The sequence below is a fragment of the Acomys minous genome (assembly GCF_964271855.1).
Source record: "Acomys minous genome assembly, chromosome: 19".
NCBI classification, from domain to species: domain Eukaryota; kingdom Metazoa; phylum Chordata; class Mammalia; order Rodentia; family Muridae; genus Acomys; species Acomys minous.
This window is the reverse complement of record NC_140499.1, coordinates 7,041,151-7,063,244: the sequence shown is the minus strand read 5'-3', so window position 1 is coordinate 7,063,244 and position 22,094 is coordinate 7,041,151. Positions and strand designations below refer to the sequence as shown.

The 22,094-nt window shown below is 40.6% G+C and overlaps 1 protein-coding gene across 3 annotated transcripts in view; it reads right to left on the bottom strand.

Annotated features, from left to right (window-relative positions):
- Nucleotides 1-2,364: 2,364 nt before the first annotated feature.
- SPATA16 (spermatogenesis associated 16) overlaps nucleotides 2,365-22,094 on the bottom strand; it is a 324,224-nt gene continuing 304,494 nt past the window's right edge. For all 3 annotated transcript variants that reach the window (XM_084769323.1, XM_084769325.1, XM_084769324.1), the window contains one exon: nucleotides 2,365-2,613. In XM_084769323.1, coding sequence (XP_084625449.1) covers nucleotides 2,485-2,613 — 129 coding nt within the window. In that variant the 3' untranslated portion in view covers nucleotides 2,365-2,484. The remainder of the gene's footprint in view (nucleotides 2,614-22,094) is intronic.

Genomic DNA, 22,094 nt, shown 5'->3' with positions numbered 1-22,094 from the left:
TGATCTCAGCCCTCACCCTCTTCTCCTCCCAGTCTTACACCCTCCCTCTTCCCCACCTCTCCTTCTCAGAGAAAGGGAGGCCCCTAAGGGGTACTAATTCACCATGGCATCTCCAGTCACAGCAGGACTGAGCTCTCAGCTGCTTTCTTACAGAACCCAGGAGCATGAGCCCATTGGTGGCCACACTCACAATGGACTGCGTCCTCTCTCATCAATCACTAATTGAGAAAATGCTCACCAGGCTGGCCTACAGCTCAGTCTTATGGAAGCATCTTTTCAGGTTCTCTCTTCTCAGACAACTATAATTTGTGTCAAGTTGATGTAAAGTAGCAGCCAGCACAGATATTTTGATAGAGTTGTTACTCCTGGTTTTAGGGGTCAACAGAACTCTGTTCTTAGCAAAAGATAGAGAGACATGATGAATAGCAGGGACTAGCTATGCGGCTAATATTACTGAAAGAGGTCTGAAAAGAGAAAACAGTATATTTCCCTTCTGTTTGGCCAAGAAGTCATTTCAAGGTTTGCATTAAGTGTCTTGAAAATATTACTAAATAAAACCCCTTGTCTTCACTTTCAGGGAAATGCCAGAGAAGATCACACTTCTTACAGCTGAACTTTGTCTTTCAGCTTTTGTAGGAGTGTGTCCGTGTATGTGTGTGTGCTCATGCGTGTGTGCGCGTGTGTACGCTGTGCCTGCATGTGGAGGGCAGAGAGTGACTGTGCCTTCCTAAGTTGCTTTCCATCTGTCTTGATCTCCTCGCTTCTGACCACACCCAGCTTTTTACATGAATGCTGTGGATCCAGTCCGGTCCCCTGCTTGCCCACTGGGTATTTCTTCAGTCTCTTCCACACTAATATATAATTCCTGGACAGTGGTCGAAGAGACTCTCGCCAGCTTGTGAAAATAAAAATCAGAATACATTCCTTAAGCTAGCCACCAAGGTCTACTCTCTTATTTGGCCACTTCCTCCTCCTTATGCTGACTTCCAAGGTCCAGCTATCAAAGTATTAAAGTCTAGCACTTGAATGCCCCTTTGGCTCACCTAATTAGCATGCTCAATTAAAATTAGACACCTCATCTTAACACAAAGTTTCCCCTTGTACCTTTATAAACTGCCATTTTCCTATGTGCCTCATCTGTCTCCTTTCTATCCAGAGACAGACATTTGTCCCATTCTAGGAAAACCACGCCTTTCCCCCCTTCCTTTCCCTTTCCTCCCTTATTCCCCTTCCGTGCCCCTTTCCTCCCGTCTCTGTTGTCCCTCCCCCCCCCCTTTCCTCATCCTCTATCTCTGGTCTTTGTCTCCTATTCCCTGCCTTTTATCCTTCTGGGGGCAAATACGCATCGTTTGTGCTGAGAACTTCATCTTGGGGTGTGCTGAGCTGATGCTTCTCCTACAGTGGTCAGGGGTGTTAACATCAGCTAGCTATAACACTAAACCAACCTGGTCCTCTCCCATCAGCCAGACTCATGTTCCTAAAAGAAAGAGTTTCCCAATGCTTGGAGGAAATGCGATGTTCTGGTATGGTCTTAGCAGCAAAACAGAGCACCTTAAAGTGCTCATGTTTAATTAATCACTAATGTGAGAGGTGGTGGGCAATGGAAGTGTGTTCCTTGTTGGGTGGGGGAAGAAGGGAACTATTTGATGGAAGCAGGAGTTGAACAAACAGCACGCAGAGAACCCAAGTCCCAACAGTTACATTTCAATATTTATGCTTTGAATTTTTAAGAGTATATAAACTTCCTATGTGTTAAGAGCAAACTTTTATTTAATCTGTTGCTTCACCATCTCATTGTATCAAGACAGGCTCAGTACCCCCTTTTTCCATATTTTTGTAATGGAGGTACTCAGACCTTATTGATTGTTCTTAATCATAAATTGTACTTATTTGCTTATGTTACTTTCTGTCTACATCCCTCCTATCATCGCCATTTCCAAATCCTCTTATGGGCATTAGTTGGAGTCTCTCATGATGGCTCTAGATTCACCCTCACATCAAATATGTGAATCTGTGTGTTGCTTCAAGAGCAGGTCCAGTGCGATATAAGAGATCCAGAGGGAGGAATGGGTCTCTCAAAGAGAGAACTGATAATAGCCAAACAACATATGGCCATATTTCTAAGGACTGAGGAAGTATACTCTTGTCTTCATCATTTTAAATGGGCACTTGTCTGCATGTGACCTGTGACTATTTTCAAAGGAGCACACACAAATATGAGCATCCTTGGGTAGACCTAGCATACCGTAGTCAAGTCTGGAAGAAAACAGGTAAAGGAGGCAGCAGTGGTTATTACAAAAACTCTTCAAACAAGAAGAATTTGAGCAGGAGTCAAGTCAAACATATTGAGAACATTTATTGCTGCTAGTTGAAAGTAATGAAGTATAGACTGTCTTTGCCAAGGGGGTGTATTCCAGTGACGGCCTTTGTTACCCGGATGCTATAGAAGCCAGCTTCTCTAGACATTTTGGTCAGCCTGTTCCCTCATGTCGAGTTTTGCTGTACAGTTTGAAGCCTCTTCATTTTTGTTTTCTGCCTTCGAGCAGTTCTCAGTTTCTTAGTTTTCAAGAAATTGTCTTCTAGTTGGTATAGAAAGTCTTCAATTCGTCCAACCTAGAAGAAACAAACAGAAGTTTTTTGTTGGTTTCTTGGGTATTCTAGCTTGAATGTGAAAGGCCTCCAAAGGCTCCTGTGTTTGACACTGGCCCCAGCCAGGGGGGCTAGTTTGCAAGGTTGTGGAGCTGTAGTAAAGGAAGCATGTTATTTAGGATGAGCTTTGAGGTTTGGCTGCCCATCTGCCCTCTGTTTCCTGACAATAGGTCCACTGTGACCAGCTGCCTCCTGCATCCTTGCCTTCCCTCTTATGGTGAACTTCATCTCTTCTTAAATTATATGTTAAAACAGAACCCTTCTCCCATAAATTGCTTCTTTTTTTTTTAGGTATTTGGTTACAGAAATGATAAAAACAACCAACACAGAGCCTTGGAAATATATGGAAATGACGAATTTAAAATTCAGCCACAACCACAGGCCCTGTTCAAGCCACCGAGCTGGGATGTAAGGGCTCCCTTGTTTTTACACTGCAGTCATGTAGGAACTGGCTTTTCTTACTCAACCAACACAGTTGGGATAGAGAGACATGCCACTTCAGTGTTGTTTCTGATGGCCAGTCAATCCAGAGATTTCAAAACAATGCATGGTGAAAGTGCAGCCATGGCAGTTTTCTCTAGCTCCTTCGTAAAAATCAAGACAGAAAATGAATCTACCCCCTCATGGCTGGGGAGTCTAGCATTTCAGTAATAGAATCCTGACCAACACAAGAGAAAAATGGGCATTCCACACTGTCTTGGCAGGAGCCATTGCTTCTTGAAATCAAAGGAGAAATTTGAGAGTACATTTTCCTTAAAACAAAAAACATAACAAAACAACTGCCTTCGAGGAATAAGGTGAAACAAAGGCACACAGAATTGTTTCAGGATATTTGATCATATTGTGAACCTTGAGATTGTGAACTGGAAAAACCTGTTTCCTGTTGTGGGATGTCTCAGCCCTAGCACATACTTTTAATACAAGAGATTTCTTTGTGAATACTGTAAATGGGATTAAATAAAGTCAACCAGAGGTCAAGAGGCCAAGCTGGCAACCAGTTAACAGGGAGTGAACATAGAAAAAAACGTAGAGTGACAAGAAGTCTAGAGTATGAATAGAAAGATGCAGAGGAAGTAGTAAGGAAGGACATTGGGTTGAGGTCTGTTTAAGACAGAGTGAAGAAGGGGCTTTTTCCTTCTGCCATGTTAGCTGAGGAGGAAGGTCAGCTGGGTGCTTACTCCGCCTCTCTGAGCTAGCAGGCTTTCACCCCAACATCTGGCTCCCAGGTCTTTATTGGTAAAATCGAACATTTGAGATTATGTTTTAAAAAAAAAAAACCAAAGAGTAATAATTCTTTAGAAAGGAAAACTATTATTTTTTAAAAAGAAAGTCTGCAGTTATTCAGTGGGAGCTTGCTGGATGTATTTTATAATGTTTGTCTGAAGAACGATAGGATAAAAATTTCCATCTATGCTGAATTAGGCTCTCATGAAAGTCAGTATATACAATTCCTACTTAGCCTTGCCTCCCAGAACCTGTACATTGCATTAGTCTAACATCACTCACTACAGAGCCCATTGTCATTAACTGAACTCAGAGCTGGGGCACTTTCTATTCATGGTACCATCTACTTAAGATAAAAGCACTTAGAACTTCAATTTTCCAATTTTGAGTCCTGTTTTTAAGCCATCTGATTTATCATTCAGAGTTATATCCAAGAGATAATTCTGATTGCCAAAGTGAGAGTAATAAATGGCCACACTGGTCTGCATGTTATGCTAAGGACACTTCAATCCAGGTGATATAAACTTCCATGGGGTTCCTTAAGAAAACAGATAATTTATTTATGCAAAGCAACTTTTTCCTGGAATCTTTTTGAAGTTCCATCAGGTAATGTCTCCAAAAGCGCATTGTCATTTCTAATGTCTTGTCCTTGAGAGGAGTCATCAAAATAACCTCAAGTCAAGCCACTATTCAATTTCCAGGAAACTGGTGAATAAAAAAAGAAAGGAAAACAATAGCAACAAAGCAGAAAAGCCATTAAACAATAAACAGAAACACAGTAGCTGACACTACTATTCCTTTGGTAGTTGAGTTGGTGGTGTCTTCCTGTCATTTGCCCTGATAATGTATCATTGTCAACTTCTCTACAATTACAATGTTCACAATTGGCTCAAAACCAATTTGAAGTGACAATCATACTTCAACAAAAATAAGTCTTTTCCAACAAGAAAAAAAAAATCATCCAAAAGTGAGTGCTGCTTTCACTTTGCTTTTGGCAATTGCTTTTTAATAAGAGCAGTGTTGACACAATGGGTTACCTTTAATTAAAAAAAAAAGCCAAAGATATCAGAGTATTGTACTGGTATTGATTGCACAAAGCAGTGATCCCAGCACATGGAAATCTGAGCTGGGAGGATGTTGAATTGAAAGCTAGACTGGGCTACAAAGGAGATCCTGTGTTTGTGTGTGTGTGTGTGTGTGTGTGTGTGTGTGTGTGTGTGAGAGAGAGAGAGAGAGAGAGAGAGAGAGAGAGAGAGAGAGAGAGAGAGAGAGAGAGAGAGACAGGAGACAGAGAGAGAGAGACAGAGAGAGAGACAGAGACAGAGAGAGAGACAGAGACAGAGAGAGACAGAGAGACAGAGAGACAGAGAGACAGAGAAAGACAGAGACAGGGACAGAGACAGAGACAGAGACAGAGACAGAGACAGAGACAGAGACAGAGACAGAGACAGAGACAGAGAGAATAAAACCAAAGCAAAAATGCAAGCCAAGTCAGCACAGTAGAATGTACAAGAGTAGAGTCAATTGGCCTAGTTTCAGCACTCATGTGACAGTGCTTATGTCTCACCTAGCCTGTCATAGGATGCTGTTTCTTAGAAAGTCAATCTTACACTGACAATGCTATCTCAATTGACACTACAATGATCCCTTTAAAATAAGTGGGGCCATGTTTGCCTTGGTTAAAATACTTTAAACGGGTTCCTCATGGTCCACACCAATCTCAGTTGACCTCTTCTACTGCCCTTGCACTTGTCTCACACCACTCCACCTGCTTTAGGCCTGGGACACATCCCTCAGTTACCTTAGCCTACCAAGTGCCTCTGCACCCTTGACCTTCCTAGAGCCCTGCCCTCTGTGGGGCCCTATTTCCCTTGTGTTTATGGTTGAAGGTCAATGCCTCTGTGCAGTCTTCCTCTCTCAGCTAGCCAAGGTTGGGTCTTAGGTATATAATCCTGCAGCAATTCAGCAATTTATTCATCTCTACATATTACAAATTATTTTTAAAAGCCTTTTAAACATTATTTTATGCATGTGAATGTTTTGCCTGTATGGATGTTTGTGCACCATGTGTGTGCCTGGTGCCCTCAGAAACCAGAAGAGGGTGTAGGATCCTCTGGAGCTGGTATTATAGACGGTTCTGAGCCACAATATGAGTGATGGGACTCAAACCCTGGTCCTCTCCAAGAGAAAGTGAGTGCTTTTAACTATTAACTCATACCTCTGGCCCCAATATTACAAGATTTTACTTAATAACTTCTGATGATTTAGATAATATCTGTTTTGTGGAACTAAATCCCATGTTGTCCTTATTGCCAAAACCTAGGATATGACAGATCCCTGTAACCCTTCACTTTCTAGTAAGAGAGTTGAACAGACTCAGAAGCCAGTGTTTTTTTCCTTACACTTCAACTGATCCAGGTACTCAGTGTAACAGGAAGCCTTCTTTTCCCTTGTAGGGTAAACAGACACCATACCCATGGCTCCTCACTCCAGCACTGTTAAATCTAGTTTCTAGGCTGTCAGCGCAAGGCAATAAGAAGAAGGCGTGCTTGAAATAGCCCCAGGCATATCTCAGCAGGCAGGATTGCAGCATTCCTGGCGTGGCTTAGTCTATCCTTGCTCTGTGATACCGGGGAAATCATGTGTCCTTTCTTGGCTTCAGGTCTTACTGATGTTCTGTGTTATGAGAACATAACACAAATAATTCCAAGGCCACACCCACTCATAAAACTCCCTGACTTGGACTCACATGAGATCTGGGTAGTCTGGTACACACACACACCCACATACACACATGCATACATATGCACACACACATGCATACCCATACACACATACACATGCACACACACATGCGCGCACACACACACAAACACACACATATACACACATGCACACACACGCATGTGCACACACACACATACACACATATGCGTGCACACACATATACACACACATGCACGCGCACACACACACACACACACACACACACACACACACACACACCCTTAGATTATACCATTATATCAATGACACTGCGCAGGAAGTGAGTGAACTCTTGCCTCTGTTCTCACTGAAGGACAGGAGAGCTGCCGAATGTCTTTGTAAAGTTGGGCCCTTATTTTCTTTTTTTTAAATCAAAGAAAGAAAATGCTGGTTCAAGGGAAAACAGAAATCACATAACTAAGAACAGATTGCAAATGATAGAAATTTCTATAGAGCCCTTAGGGAAATGAAACAAAGAAACCACAAGGATGTGATAAAGAGAGAAAATGAGCTGGTTTGGAGGAGGGTCATAGGGGTTTTTTTGTCTCTCTTTTGATACGTTGTCTATTTGCTTAATAGAGTCAGGCTGTTTGGTCACTTTGAGCCCAATTTTTCCATTTGCAAAATGGGTTACATTTCCTTGTGTCTGTGTTGCCGGTGGTGTTGACGGTAGGTAACATTTCCTTACGATGTGGCTGAGGAGCTGATGGTGTTTCTTTGATGACTGAGAGGAACTGAAGTCCTTATGGGGAGGGCTGGTTCTACTCTACCCCGTGGGTGTTGGTTATCAGTCATGTCAAAGAGTCAAGAAATTGTCAAATTGTCATCAGGTATTTTTTTTTTAAAGATAGGATTTTATGTGGTCCAGGAAGGCCTCGAACTCATCACGTAGCCATTACGGAGTCACCTCGTTATGTACTGGTGGGTATCTAACCTAAAGCTTCCTGCAAACAGGCTACAAACTGATCCACATCCCTTTCCCTCCTAGGACCTTGTAATTTATACCCAAATACTACTGTTATGAGTTTCAACACAAATTAATATATTGTGACTCCCTTGAAATTCATTTGCTAAAATTTTCACTCCTAGTCCTTCAAATGCATAGTTTTAATTTTTATTTATTCACTGACAATTTAATGTGTGTGTGCAATGGATCTTGATCCTATACACCCTAAACTGCCTCCTCCTCCACCAGATGCTCCCTGTGTCACATATACATCACCATCATATCCTTTTTTATTTTTTTCTGGTGATAGTTTGAATAAGAATGTCCTCCATAGGCTCATGTATTTGAATGCTTAGTCATCAGGGCATGGCATTACTTGAGAAGTTTTAGGAGGTATGGCCTTGTTGGAGGAAGTGTATCACTGGGAGTGGGCTTCGATATTTTCTGAGATTCCATCTTACGCCCATCAGAATTGCTAAGATCAAAAACTCAAGTGACAGCACATGCTGGCGAGGATGTGGAGAAAGGGGAACACTCTTCCATGGCTGGTGGGAGTGCAAACTTGTACAAGCACTTTGGAAATCAATCTGTCATTTTCTCAGAAAATTGGTGATATGGCTACCTCAAGACACAGCTATACCACTCCTGGGCGTATAGCTTAAAGATGCTCCACCATCCAACAAGGGCATTTGCCCAACTATGTTCTTAGCAGCTCTATTTGTAATAGCCAGAATCTGGAGACAACTTAGATGTTCTTCAGTTGACATGAACTCTGGTGCCCCATACTTGACCACCTCCCCTTGGTGGGGAGGCCTGGTGGCACTCAAAGAAAGAATAAGCAGGCTACCAAGATGAGACTTGATAGCCTATGACCATATAGTGGGGGAGGAGGTCCTCCTCGGTCTTAGACCTAGGGGAGGGGAATAGGGTGAAAGTGGGATGGAGGGAGGAACGGGAGGATACAAGCGATGGGATAACAATTGAGTTGTAATCTGAGTAAATTAATACAATTAAAATAAAAAAGAAACTGTGGTACATGTACACAACGGAATACTATTTAGCTATTAAACACAAGGAAATCTTGAAATTTGCAGGCAAATGGGATTTGATGTTTCAAAAGCCCGAGCCAGGCTCAGTGCTTCTCTCTCTCTCTCTCTCTCTCTCTCTCTCTCTCTCTCTCTCTCTCTTGTTTTCTCCCTCTCTGCCTGTACCTCTTAGCTACTGCTCTAGTGCCTACCACTATGCTGCCGTGCTACCTACCACTATGATAATGGATTAAATCTCTGAAACTGCAAACAAGCCCCAATTCAATACACTCTTTTGTAGGAGTTGCTTATAAAAGTCACGGCGTCTCTTCACCGCAATGGAACAGTGACTAAGACGGAGGTTGGTGTCCTGTTTGCTGGAGGAATATGGAAGACTTTGGATTAGAAAAAAAAGGGTGGAGCCTGCAAACAAGGCCTGGTGGACCCCACTAGCAGGTGCACGGAAGGCAGTGCTGAGGGCTGTTTGAACTGTGGCGACCGAGATCAGAGAGTTTCAGAGGGGAAGAATAATAGTAAGTGGCACAGAGACTATTCTTGTGGTATTTTTGGCAAAGAATGTGGCTGCCTTTTGGCCTTGTCCTAAAAATCTGCCTGAAGCTAAGTTGAAGACTTTGATATAAATGACACTGGCTTAGGAGACTTCAAGACAGCAAAGTATTGACTGCCAGATGGTTATTAGTGGCCACTTTTATGCAGACATATAATGAGAAGGAACACACTGAGCAAGGAAAACTACAAACTGTACAGCTTGAGGGGAAAAGGAGCAGCAGGAAATACAATGTTGGAACCAAGTTCAGCACTCAAGTTTAAAGAAAAGCCTGATGCAAATGGATACAGGGACTGGTGACCTCAGCATGAGAGCCCACCCAGATAAGCTTCCAACTTCTGATAAGGAGTTAAAGGAAAGTTTAAACAGTGAAGAAAACCTTCAAAACCAGAAAGCTGATATAGGTGTATTTGAAGGAGGGGGGCCAAGGTGCAAGCGCTGCACATGGCTGAACTTGGCAGCTTTGGCCAGGCGGAGAAGGGGGTTTATCTGGAGATACCTTTACATTAAATCAAACCAGACTGCGGTCATTCTAATCCAACATGACTAACGTTCTTCTAGGAGGGAGAGCTTTGGAGATTGCCCATGGAGAAAATCAAGTGACAGTGAGAGTACAGGTTAGGGTGTTGTTTTTTCAAGCCAAGAAGCCATAATGATAACCATCAAACCACTGGAACTGAGAAGAGGAACAGCACAGATGTGGGCTTTACTTCACAGTACTCAAGAGGAAACTAGCCTGTCTGTGCTTTCGTTTCAGACCCATAGGCTCCAGAACTGTGCATTCATTTCTTATTTAAGCCACTCAGTTTGTGGCATTTGGCTACAACAGGCCTAGCAAGTGAATTTTTCTAATTAACTCACCCTCAAGGAGAAAGCAAGTTCAAGTTAGGTAAAACTTTCTCCTCTGGCATGACTTTGATGCTCTTAGTTCACTTTTCTTATTTTGGAAGAGTCTCTACTTAGTTCGTCCCCCCTTCACAGACTTAGTCCACAGCTTGGGGACCAGAGTGCTCTGCCAGTAGTGTCAGTGAGAACTCTATCTTAGGGCTGGGGAGATGGCTTGCTGTGTTTCCAGAGGACTGGAGTTCATTTGCAGTATCAGGTCAAGCCTGATACTCAAGCTCCAGGAGATCAGATGCCCTCTTCTGGCCTCTGCTTGTACCTGCACTCACATGGACATAGTCATACACACAGACACACACAATTTAAAAAATAAAAATAAACCTTTTTGAAAAAGAGAAATCTATCTCAAACAGGAGTGAACAGTTAAATTATCCATAGAAAGATGTTAGATTTGAACTTCGGGCTTTCTGTTAGGTTGCAGGCATTCAAAGGAATAGGTATGTCTAAATGGTTTTGCTTGAAGATGGTTATGATTCAGGAAATGGAGGGTGAATGTAATTCCCCCCATCAAAAAAGAAAAGAAAAAGTATAAAATACTTTACCTTTAGAAGAAAAAGTATAAAATATTTTGCCTTTAGAAGAAAAAGAATAAGCACCCAGAATCAGACTCTGCAGGAATGACTATCAGGCACATGTGGCTGCAGCTCGGCTTTTAGAATGAGAATGTTTTGAGTGATTAGCAGTTTGGGCCAAAAATCCTCTCAGCAGAACAGATATTTCACTCCACCACAGTGGGTTTGATTACATGAGTTTCTTTGCTCTGTTCCAGCTTAATTTCCAGACCAAATGCTTTTAAATATTTATCACCCTTAATGGCTTGAATTTTAATTCTTATTAGAATTACAATTATTTTCAAACATGCTTGAAATTAATTTCTAAAATAAGCCCAGTTTCTGAAGCAGCATTTTTCGCACAGTTGCTTTACCTTTGGCTAGTGTACAGTGAGCCCCTCTGATTCTTCTTTCTTACTTAGTGGATTTTGTTGTATTGTACAACATGTAAATCTCAGTACCTAGTCCAGAAATGTTAGCAAATGTGCAAAAAAATCCATGCCAAAATACATACTATTGATGACAAATGCCCATTCTGACAATGCTTTTATACTATAGAGCTAAAAACCCCATCATCAAACTCTGCTATCCCTTTGTTCAGGGATGCATATGCTGTGCTTGGAACATGGCGGATCCTGAGTAGTCTCCACTCAAAACCCTCTTGAGGTCACAGAGAAGAAGGTGGTGCTGGTGGCTTCTGACTGATGAGATGGCTTGGTGGTGACAAGCCATCATTGCTCTTGCGGAGGACCAGAATTTGATTCCTAGGACTCACACCAGGTGTCTCACAACCTCTTGTAACTCCAACTCCAAAGGATCTGGCCCTCTTTTCTGGCCTCTGTGGGTACCTGTGTTACATACACATACCTCCCCATGTACATAGTTAAAAACAAAACATAAGAAGACGGTGGAGCTCTGGGGAAATGATTGCATCATAGAAGTAGGACCCTCATGAATCACTGCTCTTAAAAAACAAAGCCCATAGGACCTTGCTTGTCGCTTTTGTCACATGAATACACACACACACACACACACACACACACAATTTATAAATGAGAACTTTGACCTTTGCTATATATCAAGTCTGCCAGGTCTTTGACTTCAGACTGCTCAGCCTCAGGATGTACCAAATGATTTCTGTCACCCACAAGCCATCCAGACTATGGTATTTTGTATGATGAGTAAACATACTGAAAGTCCATGCATCAGGATTCATTTTAGAAATTCACTTTTTAGAGTTTAAGTATAAAATTTGTTTGAAAATTGAATGTATTTTATTATTACTCTTACTATTTTGATCGCTTTTGCTGTGTAGCTCTGGCTGACCTCAAACTCACTAGGTAAACTGGGCCAACCTTGACCTTGCAGCCGTCTTTCTAATTCTGCCTACTGAGTGCTGGGACTACAAGCATGCACCAAAAAGTTGAACATGTGTCATCACACTTCCTATTTTATAATAATTGTAGATAATTGTAGATTCTCATTCACTAGTAAGAAGTGCCAAGGGAAGAATCTATTCCCGGGTCCCTCATAGTGTAACTTGCAACTATAGAAGAACACTGAGTGTAATAACATTGATACATACAAGGAAGACACAAATCTTACATGTTTTTGAAAAGCGCCCCATTTTTATCTCTCTGTTCCCTTCCAGTTCTTCATTGAAAAATGATTGCCTCAATGGAACATTATCTAATTTTATTCTTTTCTTGAGGTTGATTCTGATGAATGCATCAGTTGGTGTCTTCTTACTGATGGGCAGGGTCGCATGGTCTGGAGAAATAGTTGGGTGAGTCATTTACCGTACGAAGGGTGGCTTGATCATGTCAGTGTTGGGGCTACTGGGAATTAGGCTGGCATGAACATTTGTGTATCTGCAAGTCTTCATTTTTTTTATTTTGGATAAATAGTTACCAGGTCATGTGGTAACTGCATATTTACTTTATCATATTAAAATATATTGATTATACGAAATGATGGATTACTGTATTTTCATGCATGCATAAGATGTACTTAGATTATATTCTCCCTCCCTCTCCCTTCATCATTTCTCCCTTCAGTCTATTCTTTTTTTTTTTTTAATGAAATGGTCATATTCTATTGTAACTGGCTGCACCAGTTTTTCTTCCCATTATCAAGGCTCATATGATCGAATTCCTCACATCCTCACCAGTATTAAATGTTGTCAATATTTTCATTTTAGCCATCTTGACAAGTGTGCAGTGGCATCTTGTGGTTTTACTTGTCTTGTGAGTACATGTTACTGACCTCAGTTTTCTTTAGTTGAATTTTGAGAACTTTTATATACTTAATTAGTTAATTTATTTCTGTCTCCCTATAGCCCGAGCCAGTCTTGAACTCACAATCCTCCTGTCTCCGCTTTTTGAGAGTTGTGATGACAGGCAATGCCCACCATGATCACTTTATGTGTGTGTCTGCATGCATGTAAGAGATTATATGTAGATATATTTAGATATGTGGTTTTAAAATATTTTTCTCATTTTGAACTTGTCTTTTTATTTATTTAAGAAAACTCTCATAGGGAAAATAAAGTGTTTTAAATTTTGATAAAGTTGAATTTGTCAATTAGACTGTGACTGTGGCTTGGTATCAAGTTAAGATTTTTCTACAGATCAAGATCTCAAAGATTTTCACTATTTTTTCCCTAAGAATTTTATAGTTCCACAATTACACTTAAGTTTATGGCCCATTTTAAATTAATGCTTACAATAGTGATTTTATGGTTTTCTTTCTCCCTCAACTATGGATGTTCAGACAATCCCACTCCGTTTGTTGGAAATATGATCTTTTGTTTGTTGAATTATTATTATTATTATTATTATTATTATTATTATTATTATTATTATTATTATTATTATTATTATTATTTTCAGACCAGGTTTCTCTGTGTAGCCTTGGCTGTTCTGGACTCTCTGTGTAGACCAGGCTGGCCTTTAACTCACAGAGATCCACCTGCTTCTGTTTCCCTGAGTGCTGTGAAGGTGAAATATTTTTAAACTGTAAGGAATTATTTTATTCTTATAAAAGATGTTTCATTATTCATGAGTGTGTGTCTGTGTGGGTGTATGTGCCTTTGTGTGCAGGTGGCTCTGGAGCCGGAAAGATATCAGATTCTCTGCAACCAGAGTCCAGGTGTTTGTAAGTCATGTGATGTGCTGAGAACCAAACTCACTTGGGTCATCCGTAAGAACAGTCAGTGCTCTTAGCTGCAGCACTCCATCTCCACTTTATTCTTTATGCTCTAGAAAAATTTGTTTTTTTGTCTTTGTTTAGAAAATTCTTATATGTATCAAGTAAACTATTTGCTGAAATTTAAATGGAGATTATATGTATCGTGTGTATCAGTGTCCTAAGGCCTGTGTGTACACTGTGCTTGCCTCTTCCGTTCAGCCACACAGCAGGTTTATCCACTCATTTAGACATTTTGTACTTTTAAAATTAATACACTAATTCTATAGAAGAAGGCTTTCATTATGACATTTTCATACTGCTTTGTAGAATTTGGTGAATAAGTCCTGTATATGTCTTGTTAGATTCACTGAAAACACCCTCTTTTTGAGCAATTGTTAATGGTCTATCTGCGGATTACTGCTAGTGTAAATGCAAATGAGCTTTGTCCATGGATCTTGTCTCTTATAACATTGCTGAATTTATATTATCTTCAAATGTCTCTCTCTGTCTCTCTGTCTGTCTGTCTGTCTCTCTCCGTGTGTGTGTGTGTGTGTGTGTGTGTATGTGTGTGTGTGTGTGTGTAAGAGAGAGAGAGAGAGAGAGAGAGAGACAGACAGACAGACAGACAGACAGACAGACAGACAGACAGAGACAGAAACAGAGATACTATGTAATTTTCTATGCAGACACTGATGTCACTTATCAATAGGGACAGTTCTCTTTCTTCCTTTTTGTGCAATGGCATTTCTAGTACCATGTTGGATATGGGTGGTGAGTACTGACTTCTTTACCTTGCTCCTGATCTAAGTGGGAAAGTGAAAGCATTCATTTTTTTCTGCTTTCAAATATAACATTAGCTATAAAATTATTGCAAATGTTCTTTAACAATTCAATGAAGTAACTTCTATTCTAATTTTCAGAATATTATTTCATGTACGGAATCTAATTTGGCATTTTTGCATCAGCTGATATAATCATGTGATTTACTTTTTCTGTTTTTCTGTGTGTATGTCATATGTGTGCCATGTGCATGCATTCATATGTGCTCATGTGTATGTGGAAACCCAAGGTTGAAGTAGGGAATGGTCCTCAGCTGATGTTTCCCCTTGTGGAAACCCAGACTTCTAGGATGTGGCTGGTCTCACCTCATGTTTTCTTCCTCTGGGGATTTCTCCATTTCCACCTTACCAAGCTATCAAGATTACAGGCAAGCTGCTATGCCAACCAGCATTTTCATGGGTTCTGGGGATCCAAAGTCCACCCCACATGCTTGGGGGACTCATAGGTAAACAAAGAGTCATCTCCCCTGATTAAAAAATGTGATTTTCTTTTTGTGGCCTGTTAAGATGACAGATCACAGTGACTTTTCAAACATTCAGCCACCTTTGCATCTACAAAGCAAAATGGCTTCTAGTTACAGAATATGGTATTTTCATATGTTGCCAAATTTTATTTGCTAATAACTTAAGGGTTTCTTCACCTAGATTCATAAGGGATGTTGGTTTTCAGGTACTTGGTTTGGTGTCAGAACAAGCCAGATATGTAACAGAAATCGGCAAATGGCTACTTGTCTTGTGAATTCTTTCAAATATATCTACCACAGTTGTTCAGTGAGAGCAGATACGTTTAGTGGTTTTGCTGAAGGGGGTTTGTCATTATCAGGACATTTAGATTATACTAGGCAAGGTATGGTGGGTTCTACGTTGTTTAGGACTGGTACATCTCATCTGTGTGTGTGTGTGTGTGTGTGTGTGTGTGTGTGTGTGTGTGTGTGTGTGTATATGTGTGTGTGAGTGTGTGTGTGTGTGTGTGTGTGTGTGTGTGTGTGTGTGTGTGTACTTGGTCCCTACTCTTCTTCTAATGTTTGCTGCATTTACAGTGATATCTTGAAAAGTTTATGCTGGTGATTTGTGTCTTATTGTTCTTTGTTAGTTTTGTAAAATGATTACAAACTTTTATTAACAAAATGTACATTTATTGAGTACAAATACTGTGCCCGTTCCATGCCTCCTCACAGGGGTGGATATTGGAGCTTCACGTCTTAGATGGTTAAATGACTTCTCCAAGGTTGTGCAATTAGAGTCCAGGCAGGGGGCACTGGGGCCTATGCTTTATTCCTCCTGTCCCAGACACCAACAATCCTCCAATATGTGTTTATTAAGAGGAGTGATTAGTTAAAAAAATGTTTAATTCTATTACTTGCTTATGTGTTGTTTCTTTCTTTCATTTTTTTTTTAAATCATGGAAGCGTTTATGTTGCTTAGCAGACGCTATCTTTTTCCAAGGTGTGTTCTTTCTTAGAACTAGGTGAAGTGCATTGAGCAAGTGGAGACTTACAATATGCTTAAAAAAAAAAAAAAAGAGCCTGGGCCAGCAGAAGCTGCTCTGAGGGGTGACCCATGTACCCTGCCTATTTTTTCTTCTCTCCAGGTTTGATGAGGGCGCTGGCCAGAACTCAGCTCAGGTGGCAAAGGCATTTGACAAGCCATCAGATGAAATGGTTGAAGTTTTATTGTTCTGTTTAAAGGCCAGTTCTTGGTTGCATTGATTTCCTAGTTTTCTTTCAATGTCATTGATTTCTCGCCTTATCTTTATTATTTTCATTGTTTTACTTGTCTTGTGTTTATTTTTGTCTTGCTTTCCAGGGTTTTCAGATGGACCTTCAATTGATTTGCAAGTTTCCCTCTTAGAGTGTATGAATTTGGCACTTCTTCTCTCTCAGCACTGTTTTAGCTATATTCCATAAATTTTTATCTCTTATATTTTCATTCACACTCATTCAAATGTACTGTTCTTATTTAATTTCTTTTGGATTTAATTTTTTCATACACAGACTATTGGAGCAGATTTCCCCATTATTTCTTTATCTTGAATTCACTCTAGAGAAAAAACACATTCTTTATGATTTCAGTTCTTAAGATTTTGTGATGTTTATAGCAGGGATAGTCTCTATTTTGGTACATGTCCCATGGGCTGTTGAAAAGAATGGGTAATTGTGGTGGTTTGAATAAAAATGGCCCCCACAGGCCCTTGGGGAGCACCAGTGTTAGGAGGTGTAGCCTTGTTGGAGGAGGTGTAGGCTTTGAAGTCTCACAAGCTCAAGCCAGATCATCATGTCACCGTCACTTCCTGCTTCCTGCAGCTGCAGCTGTAGAGCTCTCAGCTCCTTCTCCAGGACCATGCCTGCCTGCCCACCGCCATGTTTCCCGCCAAGGTGGTAATGGATTGTACCTCTGAACTGTAAGCCAGCCCCAGTTATAAGAGTTGTTGTGGTCATGTTGTCTCTTCACAGCAATAAAACCCTAACTAAGACAGTGCTCTTCTGTTGTTGGGTGGACAGGTCTACAAATACAAATGTTAGATGTTTTTTTTTTTTATCCTGTTGCTGAATCATTCCATATCCTATCTGATTACATTTGTTTAGATGTAATCGACTGTTGAGAGGGAGAAGAGGAGTTCCCCAAGTGTGACTTGGCCATGTCTGTCTTCCTATCAGCTTTGCTGCTTATAATTTTTTGTGGCCTGGCTATTAGCTCATGTGTGCTTATGACTTCTTCATAGGTGATGCAAACATGTTATCATTGTAGGACGATCCTTTTTGTCTCTGGTAATTTTGTCATATAAAGCAGCTACATCATCATCATCCTTCTTCTTCTTCTTCTTCTTCTTCTTCTTCTTCTTCTTCTTCTTCTTCTTCTTCTTCTTCTTACTTTTTGTTGTAGTTTTGACGTAGGATCTTGCTTTGTTGCTTCGGCTGCCTAAGACATGATACATAGCCCAGGCTGGTTCAGACTCATGATCCTCCTATTTCAGTTAGTCTCTGGAGTTCTAGAATTACAGATGGGCACTACTGTTCCCAGCCCCTCTTCACCCTCTTTTCTTCTTAATCATTACGTTGTACCTGCCTTCATCCTTTGATTAGCTGCTTGTCCAGTGTGTGACATGCATTTGTGGGCAGCAGTGCTAGCCAGTTTCTGTTCTGGGCAGCAATGACAGAGCTGATAGAATAAATATATAGTAAGAAGGCAGTTAATACTTTGGCTTACACAATATCATCTGAGCCGTCCAATGGTAGTTGTTTTACACAGGATAAGCTGAGAACCCAGCAGCTGATCAGTCCGTGACATACTGGAGGCGTCGGATTCCAGGGGCCACTGGTCTTCAGCTTATACTGTAACCAGAAGAAGCTGGCTTCTCATATCAGGAATAGAAGGCAGTAGGAGTTAGTGGTTTCAGCTGCAGTGGCAGCAGGGGAGGGATGAACTCACCAACAGGGTAGAAGAACTTGCCAGAGAGACACAAAGGCAGTGAGGCAAAAAGCCGAAGTTTCCCCTTGTCAGCCCTTCAACATCACTGGAAGGTGGTGCCCATATTCAGGGGGGGTCTTCCCACTCCACGCAACCTGAGAAAGCAAATCCCTTACAGGAGTGGAAGGAATGTGAAGGAGTGAACAGTGAACAGAGCAGTGGGCTCTGACCTTCCAGAATACCTTGATGCATGCAGTGTCATGATAGCTTATCTGGAGTAGTTTTTTAGTTGCTTTGAGTATAAACACACACACACACACACACACACACACACACACACACACACTTTATAATTTTAAATTTTTGCTAAAATACATAGTTTGCTTTAAGATCTCTTTATCTCCCCCAAACTACAATAAGCCCATCTTAAGTATTTCCTTCAATATAACTAGAACCATATTATACAGTTATTATGTTTGCTTCCACCATTAAATACAATGAAAGAAAGTTTATTTTAAAATTAATTATTAATTAATTAATTACCTTTACATTCTGGTCATAGCTCCCTCCCTCCTCTCTTCCTGGCCCCACCCTTCCCCCTCCTCCCTTAGTCCTCAGGAGAAGGAAGCCCTCCCTCAGCTCATCATGTCTCATCAGGACTGAGTGTGTCCTTTCCCCCCTGTGGCCTGGCAAGACAGTCCTGCTGGAGTAAGTCATCAAAAAGCAGTCAACAGAGTCCATGTAGGGACAACCCTTGTTCCCAGTACCAGAGGATACACATGAATCCTGAACTGCCCATCAGCTACATCTGTGTAGGGGGCCTAGGTCCAGTCCATGTATGGCCCTTGGTTGGTGCTTCAGTCTCCACAAGTCCCTCTAGGCCTGCTTAGTTGGCTCTGCTGGCCTTCTTATGGGACTCCTGTCCTTTTCTCAATCCCCCCACTTTTCCACAAGACTACCTACACTTCTGAAAGTGTTTGGCTGTGAGTCTCAGCATCTGTTTCAAACTGTTGCTGGGTGGAGCCTCTCAGAGGACAACTCTGCTAGGCTTCTGTCTGCAAGCACAGTAGCACATTGTTAATAGTGTCAGGGTTGACTCTCTTTCATGGTGTAGGTCTTTGGTTGGGCCAGGCATTGGATGGACGTTCCCTCAGTCTCTGCTCTACCTGATCTATCTTTATCCCTGCACAACTTGTAGGCAGGGTAATTTTTGGGTCAAAGTTTTTGTGGGTGGGTTGGTGTTCCCCTCTCTCCACTAGGAGTGTTATCTAGTTAGAGGGTGTCCTCTTCAGTCTCTATGGCTCCTGTTACTAGGTGTCTCAGCTAGAGTCCCCCTCATATCCTCCCAGGAACATACTCTTAGGTTTTAAGCTTATCACAGAAATGTCCACACCCAGTTTCTCTTTTTTTTTTCTGCAGGCCTTCAGTCCTCTCACCCCCTGTCCTCCCCAGGTCTGATCTCCACCCTCATTTCTATCTGCTTTTCCTCTGCTACCTTGTTTCTTCTCTTTAGCCATTTCCTCTGTCTATTCTATTTCTCCTTCTGAATGAGATTTAAGCATCCTCCCTTGGGTCCTCCTTATTACTTATCTTCTATAAGTCTGTGCATTATAGAATGTTTATCCTGTACTATATGGCCAAAACCCACTTATAAGTGAGTACATACCATGTGTATCTTTCTGGGTCTGGGTTACCTTACTCAGGATGATCTTTTCTAGTTCCCTCCATTTGTCTGCAAATTGCATGATTTCTTTGTTTTTAATACCTGAGTCGTATTCCATTATATAAATGTACCACAGTTTCTTAATCCATTCTTCAGTTGATGGACATCTAGGTTGTTTTCAGATTCTGACTATTGTGAATAAAGCTGCTATGAACATAGTTGAGTGTCCTTGTATAGTGGAGGGTCTTTGGGGTAAATGCCAGGAGTCGCAGATCTGGGACTTGAGGTAGAGCTATTCCCAATTATCTGAGAGAGTGCCAGATTGATTTCCAAAGTGTTTGACAAGTTTGCACTCCCACCAGCAATGGAGGAGTGTCCTTCTTTCTTCATATCCTTGCCAGCATGTGCTGTCACATGAGTTTTTGATCTTAGCCATTCTGATGGATGTAAGATAGAATCCCAGAGTTGTTTTGATTTACATTTCTCTGATGGCTAACGATGATGAGCATTTCTTTTAAGTGCTTCTAAGCCATTCGGTGGAGAACTCTCTGTTTAGATCTGTACCCTACTTTTTGAATTGGATTATTTTGTTTGTTGGTGTTTACTTTTTTGAGTTTGTTATATATTTTGGATTTTAGCCCTTTGTTGGATGTAGGGTTGGTGAAGATCTTTTCCCAACCTGTAGACTGCCGTTTCATTCTATTGACAATGTCCTTTGCCTTAGAGAAGCTTTTCAGTGCCAAGAGGTTCCATTTATTAATTGTTGTTCTTAGAACTTGAGCTGTTGGTGTTCAGAAGTTGTCTCCTGTGCCAATGAGTTCAAGACTCTTTTCCACTTTCTCTTCTAATAGATTTAGTGTATTTGGTTTTATGTTGAGGTCTTTAATCCACTTGAACATCAGTTTTGTGCAGGGTGATAAATATGGGATATTTACATTTTTCTACATGTAGACATCCAATTACTCTAGCGCCATTTGTTAAAGATGCTGCTTTTTTTTTTTTTTCCCATAGTATGGTTTTGGCTCCATTGTAAAAAATCAAGTATCTGTAGGTATGTGGGTTTATTTCTGGGTCTTCAGTATTATTCCTTTAATCAACAAGTATAATTCTATGCCAGTGCCATGCAGTTTTTATTACCACTGCTCTGTAATATAGCTTAAAGTCAGGGATGGAGATACCTCCAGAAGTTCTCTTATTGTATAGGATTATTTTAGCTACTCTGAGTTTTTTGTTTTTCCATATGAATTTTAGAATTGTTCTTTCAAGGTCTGTAAAAAATTGTGTTGGCATCTTGATGGGGATTGCATTGAATCTGTAGATTGCTTTTGGTAAGATGGCAATTTTTACTATGTTAACCCTACTTGATCCATGAGTGTAAGACATCTTTCCATCTTCTGATATCTTCTTCAATTTCTTTCTTCAGAGACTTCATGTTCTTGTCATACAAGTCTTTCACTTGCTTGCTTAGAGTTACATCAAGATACTTCATATTGTTTGTTGCTATTATCAGCTGTAGGAATTCACTGGTGAGATTTTTGGGGTCACTAATGTATACTATTATATCATCTGCAAATAGTGATACTTTGGCTTCTTCTTTTCTAATTTGGATCTAGCTAGGACTTCAAGTACTATGTTGAAGAGATATGGAGAGAGCAGGCAGCATTGCCTTGTCCCTGATTTCGGTGGAATTGCTTTGAGTTTCTCTCCATTTAATTTGATGTTGATTGTCGGCTTACTGTATATAGCTTTTATTATATTTAGGTATGTGCCTTGTATCTCTGATCTCTGGAAGACTTTTATCATGAAGGGGTGGTAGATTTTGACAAAGGCCTTTTCTGCATCAAATGAGATAATCATGTGTTTTTTAAAATTTCAATTTGTTTATATGGTGGGTTACATGGATGAATTTTCATATGTTAAACCATCTCTGCATTTCTAGGATAAAGCCTTCTTGATCATGGTGAGTGATGTATTTGATGTCTTCTTGCATTTGGTTTGTGAGTATTTTATTGAGTATTTTTGTGTCAATGTTCATACGGGAAATTGGTTTGAAATTCTCTTTGTTGTATCTTTGTCTGGTTTAGATATCGGGGTGGTTGTGCTCTCATAGAATGATTTTGGTAGTGTTCTTTCTGTTTCTATTTTGTGGAATAGTTTGAGGAATATTGGTATTAGCTCTTCTTTGAAAGTCTGTTAGAATTGTGCACAAAACCATTGGGATCTGAGCTTTTTTTTTTTTTTTTTTTTTTTGGTCGGGAGGCTTTTAATGACTGCTTCTGTTTCCTTAGGGGTTTACATTGTTTACTTGATCTTGATTTAACTCTGGTAATTGAAACCTATCAAGAAAGTCATCCATTTCCTTT